Source organism: Eimeria maxima, genomic scaffold (assembly GCF_000499605.1).
Source record: "Eimeria maxima Weybridge genomic scaffold, Emw_scaff211, whole genome shotgun sequence".
In the NCBI taxonomy this organism is placed as follows: domain Eukaryota; phylum Apicomplexa; class Conoidasida; order Eucoccidiorida; family Eimeriidae; genus Eimeria; species Eimeria maxima.
Genome location: NW_013563665.1, coordinates 28,405 through 36,856, shown reverse-complemented (window position 1 = coordinate 36,856; position 8,452 = coordinate 28,405). Strand labels below are relative to the sequence as shown.

The window sequence follows — 8,452 nt, the reverse complement described above, 5'->3', positions numbered from 1 at the left end:
TCCAGTGGATTGCCTTCTTCTCTGTCAATTTGCGGGCTTCCCTGTAGTTGCATCTGCTCATAATATTGGGCACTACAATACATTTAAAGCCATAACCTTTGAGCGATCCAGACACTGATAATCTAATTATTGGTTTTCCGCTGTTCCATGCATGCTTAATGGTGGACACAACTGCTCATCCCGTCTCCATCCAAGCGTTCCATGTTTCAGAACTTCTGGATGATACAGTTACGCTCCTGATGATGTGTATGCAGCAGCTAAGCATCGGATGGGAGAGGCGACGAATATGCAGGATGTTCGTCCAGTTTCCTGGTGTTAAACTAAGGATGACGAGAATGCACAGAGTCTAAGCACAGCTGAGAGGCTATTTAAGGTGATGAAGCAATTCAGTGCAGGCCTTAAGGTGTACGTTGAACGTTTAGTATTTATATAAGCCCGCCATCAAAGCTACCCAAGCTTTTTATGACCATGCAAATTAAATTGTTGGTTCCGGTGCAGGTCGTTGTACGCCGGTGTAGCTGGACTTCTGCCGGTGTAGCTGGACTTCTGCGGTTAACTGCCTGTCGGCTGCAAATACGTATAGCAATTGCTCGTACGCACAGGAAGCGTGGGGAATGCTCAGCTAGTATGTCCATGCCTCCTCAACAAACCCGTATCTGCACATCCAGAGGAGATTTATGTGGAAATATGGTAAAGCTTGTCAAATGGGTGCAAGGCTGCTAGGGCCTGCACCCTATTTGGGACTAGCAAACGTCTCGCATAATTAGTTCCTAGTAAGTCTCTGGAGGCTGCATTGTCCCGGGTTGTTGACCCCATGTGTGGCTGGCTGGATGTGTTGGCTGGTGCACGAGGGAACCACTGTCAACATGAGCATCAGCTACAAATTTAACTAAACTGGTGTTGAGCATTTGATATTCCACAACGTTGTGAAGCAGTGCGTGACACATCTGGCAGAGTTTGGACTGTACAGGACGTACGTTGCATAGACCTAATCATGTCAGCTATCACCAGGATGTGCATGTTCTGTGCATTGCCTATCCACCTAGCATTGGTGAATTTCATGACGGTGCCCTTCTCAGACTCATGCAAAGAATTTCGGCTGATGCCGTGAGGCTGGTCGAGAACATCTAAACAACATACATGCAGCACTGGTGGTGGATTTCAAGGTGTTTCACCCAGTGTCTGGTACTTGGGAGGAGTTTCCCTTTAATATCGTAAACGCGGGTCTCTCCCTGGTATTTGCAAGCAATATTAGTAAGACCAACTGTGGGTTGTATACACACGAAGGGTGGTAGGAGCATTGCGTTCGGGTACAATAGAAGGGCTAATGAATTGCAGCCGGGCTATAGAATTCCTCAGATCGTGTTGCCTTCCTTCATTTTCCGGTCTGTGAAACCATGTGCACCGTCTGCCTGCCGGGGGCTTCAGTCGAAATTCCACGTCGAACAACTACGGAAGATATTAGGGTCAGTTCCTCGGAGAAGAGCATCAGGGCTCAAGTGGGTATGATTACTGTGCTGCCATGTTCCACATATATTTGCCTGTCCATTGCATCTTCACACCTTCATGTCCGGGTACTTGTGCTATCGCGATCTGCGTCTTTCGAGGAGCAAAACATGGCTGGCAGTGGAAGCGGCAGTACAGTGTGCAGTTCGTAGCTGGACCTGGTTTTACGCACGATAGCAGAAAAGCGTTTATTAAGGCTACTTTCCTCATGGCACCTTAATAAGTGCGAGTATGGAAGTGTGCTAATAGGCAAATGTCCTTTTGCTCACGCAAGTGTTGCATTCCACGCCTCTCAGGAGCCTTTCTGTGGGTTCCGAAATGCTCCGTATACTGTGGCTCGTGTTCGCCCGTTCTCCACAACGTTTCATACCCAAGGCCTAGAGTTGTGGTTTCCATTCGTTTTAGTAACCCGATGCACAGACCCTTTCGCTTAGCTGTTGAACTACTATCCTCTATAAAAGTGCTTCAATCGTATAGAGGTCATGTCAAGGAGATCTGCGCGGTGAGCACGTATTATGCAGAACACAGGTGCAGAAAGCTGTTCCTCACCACAATCATCACCAGGTGTGCAAACAACCGAAAGCGTGCAAGTACTGGCCGTCTTGCATAACATAGGATTTGTTAGTTCTGCACGGAGGTGCACCTAATGCTTGGGCTACCATCTGGAACAAATTTTGCAAATGTGCATCGACAAGGCAATAGTGTTCCAACTAAGTCTTTTCAGCTCGTATATGTACTGCCTATCAAATCATGGTGGTTCATCAACGGATAAACAACACTTTATCCGGGACGTAGGACGGTGAGACTCCAGGACTTCCTGCACTCCCTGAAAATATCCTCCAGAATATGTACCCCGACAGCGAATCAAGAGAGCCAGACTTATGGGTTACATTGCCTACGCGTTTAGCAATCTTACCTACTCTCTGGAAACTTATGGCTTGCATGGCGTGACCACCTTGCTGCAGGTAAAGGTGCGCTCCCTTTAACTGCATCATGGATATAATTTTTCAAGCGACTAGTGCACGGATGTGTCGTTTCGTTAGCATCAACCTTGGTACAGTAAGTACGTTGCGGTCCAGTGGTGTAACTGAAAGTTTCTTCTGCAAAAGAAGCAGACAAAATTCCGTCTATGGTCGCACATTGGTGGCGGCTTCATCGCAGTGTTGGAAGGCCTTCAGGTCTTGTCCTTGCACTGGTAGTCTTTTACCGATGGCTGGTACCCTCGCGGAGCAGGGATTCCCTCTTTTTTTATTCTATATTCACGAAATCAGATTCGGAATGCGAATCTTTCCGGAGAGGATAAACCCGCTTCCGGTTGTTTGGTTTTTGCCCTTGTATCCAACTTGGTGTATTTCCCAACTTAAACAATCAATGTATAATTTCCCTACGCTTCCTAAACAGGAGCCTCCAGATCCTGAGCTGCGCTCTTCAGCTTATGGAATTGAAAGGGCGCCGCAGTCTCTTGTACTAAACACTTTTACTAAACATATGCTACCTTAGCATGCAGGGCAGTCATAGATGCTTGATATGCTGCAAACGTCCAAAGATGTGTCCCTTGGAGCGGTGAAGGCACACGCAAGATTCCACCCGCTGGGTGCTGCTACAGGCCGCCAGCACTTCCCTTACTCCCAACTAGGAATGGCACGTTTTAGGGTCTCTATAGTTTAGTTGTACTAGGACTCCCTGTCATGCTTCTCCCTAAACTCCTGTGCGTCTTGGCATACGAATACAACAAAATTCTGGGCCTGTGTTTGTTTGTCCGTCCATGCACATATATGTGCTATGCTAGCACCTTTCCGTTGGGCTTCTCTTTCGCTCGATAAAAACGGCATGGTCATACGCTAAGAAGAGAGCAGATGACAGCAAGATGGTGTCTCTAGCACTCATGGACTTTACGATTGGATGGCACTGGAAATCGAAGGAAGAATAAGCCGACTACAATCCTTGAACACAGACGAACAAGAGGCACGGAGCAAAAACAGGTGTTACAGCAAACGAGGATGGGGGCGTCAAACGTACTAAGCGGAACGGGTAGAACGGATACATCGGTACGACTAGCGGGCTATTCCCTGCAGTGTGTCGGTTACTTTACAGTTGGTTCGGCGAGCTGCGGAGTAGAAAGGGCAGCATGCAGACAGCGACTAATACGCGCCTACACCTAACAGCTAGCAGCAGCAGTAGTACAAACAGCACCAGAAACAGCTAATGTATCTCTTATCAATGGACTGACTGTTAAATTGGTCGTATGGAATACTACCTAAAACCAGACCAGCAACTCCCGCTGCTGATGTGATGCTGCTGCCCAAGTCGCAGCACCTGCAGCATCAGTAGCACAGCTGCCGAAGCTGCGTGGCTACCAGTGTTGCCAAGGGCACATTTTTAACCAAACGGAGCGAGCGGATATGCTGCCGCTGCTGCACGCTGTACATAGCAGCACCTGGTGCAGCTTTTGCGCTTCCTCTGCTGGTGCACCGACATAACCAACAACATGATCCCCCTTCCACTGAGCGGTTCTGCGCAGCGGCTGCTGCTGCTAACAAATTGTGCCCGCAAAGCTTCTGTGGAGACAAGTGCTGTTGCCAGTGCTGCTGCAGCTGCGCTGAGAGCTTGGCGACTAGGCAGTCAGGCGCAAGTGGTGGGCTGCCTGTAGCTCGAGGGCCCAACGCAGTCCTCCAAACACACACAAACCCACAGACCACTGGCCGCTGATGAACTGCCCATATACCACAGGTGCGGCAGCACCGGCAACAGCAGCAACCAGCTGCCACCCTGACAAATTGATGGAAGCTGTCTTGTAAGTTAGCTGCCTCATTGCGCCTTCACCCCGAGGCCGCACGCGCACAGATGCTGTTTTTCTCTTTTCAACTCCCGACGGAATCACTCCCCTTGACGCTGCTGCGGGTGCTGTTGCAGCGGAACACTTTGGTGCTGCTGCACCTAGGTCATCCGAGCTGCTGTAACAAGAGGAAAGAGTTGCTGTTTCTGCTGAGGTCGAAGTGAGTGAGGGGCAACGCTCAGGGAACCCCTCGCCACAGGCGAACACTTCCGCGGCCCCCTGTGTTGCCGCTGTTGCTGCAGCTGTTGTCTTAGCTGCTTCGCACTCCGCCTGTTCGTCTTCTTGTTGCTTCGCCGCCACCGCCAACCCGCAGGGCAGGCTGAAGACGAGCAGCAGCGACAGCCAAATGCTGCCGCTGTTGTTTGCGTTTTTCTCGTTGGTTTTGCTGCCGTTACAGATAGAGGCCAGCAGGAGCGAGGAGCCAGCAGCCACAGTACAATGTGCGATAAGATGGAGTTTGTCTGGGGCGCAAGACAACCGGTAGACGCCTGCTGCCGCGAGCGCATGCAAGAGGAAGAGCAGCAAGACTCGGTTGCTGCTGAGGTGGGGAAGGTAGCTGCTGCAGTAGAGCCTCAAGAACAGTACGGCGTACGATGTGTACATAGCCAGTGCGATCTGTGCGTTGAGTACCTGCTGCTGATCATGGAGGCAGAGGGCTCCCTTCGTTGCCAAATACATCCCCACTAGCATCTGAGCTATCTGCATAAGAGTTATTGCTGGGCGTGATTGCCTCAGCACCTGTTGCAGCAGGCTCCGGCTGGTGCTGCGGGTGCTGATGCTGCTGCTGGCATCTTTGGCCCCCTTGGAGCTGCTAGGTCGTGCTGCAGATACGCAGCAAGTCAAGCAGTAGTAGAGGTACATCAGAGAGTGCACCCCCAAGTTCATAACAACAAACCCGTGGGCAAAGTCCACATTGGTGCGCTGGGCAGACCAGCAGTAAAGCGTGACGGTGAGGTGGTGGTAGAGGTGCAAGAAAGAGAGGGGTTTCTTTTTCAGTACGAGGATGAACGTATCCCCGAACTCCACTGCCTTGGTCAAAGTAAAAAGAGCCACTACAACACGTACAGGAGGAGTAAACAGACGTTCCGGGTGTACAGGCACAGTGAGCAGCGACGGCTGCTGGATCAACACCGTCATAAACCCAAGGAATGACAGCAAAGAAAGCACTAAATTCCAAGTAAAGGCGATGCCTCTCAGCGAGTACGCAGGTCGCACAGACATAAACATACGCACTATATATACTGCAGGAAGGTATAGCAAACAGGTAAGCATTATATGCCACTGAAAACGCACTGCCAGCTCCACTCCCTTGCCGGGCCCCCAGGACTCAGCCGGAAACATCCATGACAGCACGCGACACAGAGGCCTGTATCCCACAGCGCACATTACAGCTACGCATGCCGCCACTGTAGCCGCAGCCGTAGCTGCACTTGTCGCTGCTGCAGCGCCGTTCTTGCTCGCTGCTGCTGTCATTCTGGCGAAAAAACTCGCACACTCGGGGCAAATCAAGACACAACGGGCTTCGATCGGAAACAGCAGTGAAGACGGATACGCTGACCAACAAGAAAATAAATGAGCAGGTCACGCGCAACGAAGGCCAGCAGCAAGCTGCTGCAACAGTTTTGCTGCTGCTGACGCCACTGGTGTTGCTTCTGCTGAAGCTGTTGGTGTTGCAGCTGCTGATGCAGTTGTTGTTGCTGCTGCTGACTCTTCCGTTTCCCTTTGACTGATAATACTCCTCCGCCAACATATGCTGCCAGTGCAGCAAGGAAAAAAGGTTGCAAATGGCACCAGTGGTGGGTGGTCGGTGCCACAGCAGGGGCAGCACCAGCGGGCGGAGCAAGCGGCGAGGAGCAGACACAGAGTGTGTTGGCTACAAGCGGATTAGAATGCGACTTCTAGTAGAAGCAGCTGCAGATGAGCCGAATTGGCAGCCAAACCATATCAAGACAACTGCTGCAACGCAGCAGCTGCTTGCGGGTGCCTCGGCGAGCAGCAACACCGGCGGCCTATGACTGAGGGCTTTGAGCCGTTAGATGATAAACAAACAGCTGAAAATCGTCTTAGCAAACAAATAAAAGCAGTCTGAGGGCAAAAAAACGAAAAAGAAGCACAGACAGATGGAGAAACGCCTCTATGACTCCCCTGCCTACTGTTGCAGCAACCACCCACAGAGCAAGGCTGCGGCTGCCGCGCGCAAAATAGGCATAAACCTGCTGAGATAAACATGTTCTTTTGAACATTCAACCAGCATGCAGTCAACTGCCAGTGGTTTGTCCGTTTTATCTCCATATTTCATGTAAATACCGATTTTTACCTCCCTCCACTCCATGTCGGAACTCAAGCAACGGCACGGTGTCCCGGCGCAGCAGAGGACCCGCCACTAGCATCCTCCCTTCCTTGCAAAGTTAGGGGAAAATGATCCGAAATTTTCCTTCTTTGATGCATTTAAAGCGTCAAAGGCACCCAAGGTGAAACCAATAGGCATGAAGAGCTCAAAGCCAGCAGCCAAACTCAATCCGCAGCATTCTTCCTAATCAACGCGCGCGCGAAACCACTGCTTCGCGTATGCACGCCAACGGCACGCCACAAGCCAAAAGGCGTTTAAACAATCTTACCGCGCCATTCATGAGTTCTCCGTCACAGCAGAATAACACCCTCTCAAATCCCGCTTGCACAAAACAGCAGTATTGAACCGGAAACCCTAGCCCTTAACTCTGCAAAGGTAGCGATAGCATAAATAACGTGGCTGGGGTGCACCGGTGCTTCCTGACAGAGTACACATGCATCAGCTACTGGGCTTTAATAAGGATGTAGCTGTTGTTGCTGGTGCGGCTGCAGTCGTGCCTCTGCTCCATTGTGCGGGCACGGCCCGTGCACGTGCTTCCAACCTGTAAATTGCAAAGAAATGTGTATTCCCCCTTGTTCACCTCCCCACTGTCCACAAGGGCAACGGGTGATAGCATGGTATAATCCCAATCTGGTGCTTTATGGGGCTTTAGCTCTCAAGCTTCACGTGGTGTTGCAACCTTCTGTTAGCTTGTCTGTGGTGTTGCAGCGCTGAACACATAGCAGACCAACGGGACAATTGTGGCATCCCCTCTACATCAGCAGAGGGCACTTGTCCGAGACTGTCTGGGATTTAAAAAAGGTGAATATCGTTTACGATGTTACGAGTATGGGCATATCCGTTAAGGCATATCCGTCCCCCTCGAGTTAACTTGGGTAACCTCCCTGTTTCTGTTGCTATAGCAAGGTTCTTGCCCAGCTATACCAGATGACACCGAAGAGGATTCAGTCCTCAGAATCTCGCCAGTTGTTGCTGGTTAGGTCTTGTCTAGCTATCCACTAGTATAAGTGTGTTCTTTACTCTTAACACAGGCTGCTAAACCGTCTACTGATGTTCCTCTGCAACCACGCCTACAAGCCCAGTACCACGCGACCTCTGCGTTTCGACTGCAGTGAGCAATTGAGCAGCGCTAGAAATTATTCTCCCTTTGGGAGCTCGTAAGGCCTCCACCTTCCTTTCAACATCCTCAGGAATACTGAGGCGTTTTTATACTCCTTTTGGGGTTAATTTGTGGGGCTTCTAAACACGTGTTGCACCTGCAATGCCGTCCATGCCGAAGGGCCATCCCCCTCCCTGTCTTTGGAATCCACATTTTATGATCTACTGCGAATAGTTTAGTATTTTTCGTTCTCTGATGGCAATTGTTATGCCGGCTTATTGGAGGGCAGCTTCCTACCAGCCAAAGAAGTGCGGTTTATCGGGGTCTCACGCCAGACGGAAACGGCCTGCATGCTTTGATCGTTAAAGCTGCCTAAATATTGAATTCACTATCAATTAATATGAATCTGAAGTAAATACTCATTATCAATTGGCACAAACTACTGCTAACCTGGTCCACGACTTAGTTTACACACACGCGATTCGCAGCTATAGCTAACCAGCCTCAGCCACGAGCTGATAGACCATTGGTCCTCAGCTCGTGGCGAGTCTGAACCTCGTCTTTGTTTCGGACATGTCCTCCCCAAGTTTTTGTTTTCGATTGGGAGCATTATTCATTCAGGGCCCCGACTGCTATTGATTCAGCCCCCCCCCCCCCCAAT

The 8,452-nt window shown here is 50.5% G+C and overlaps 1 protein-coding gene across 1 annotated transcript; it reads right to left on the bottom strand.

The window, feature by feature from the left end:
* Positions 1 to 4,120: 4,120 nt before the first annotated feature.
* Positions 4,121 to 5,815, bottom strand: EMWEY_00021970 (GNS1/SUR4 family domain-containing protein, putative; the record flags this gene model as incomplete). Its single annotated transcript, XM_013477884.1, has 1 exon — positions 4,121 to 5,815. One exon carries the CDS (start codon positions 5,813 to 5,815, stop codon positions 4,121 to 4,123), a length of 1,695 nt encoding a protein of 564 aa, XP_013333338.1.
* Between the last annotated feature and the right edge of the window lie 2,637 nt (positions 5,816 to 8,452).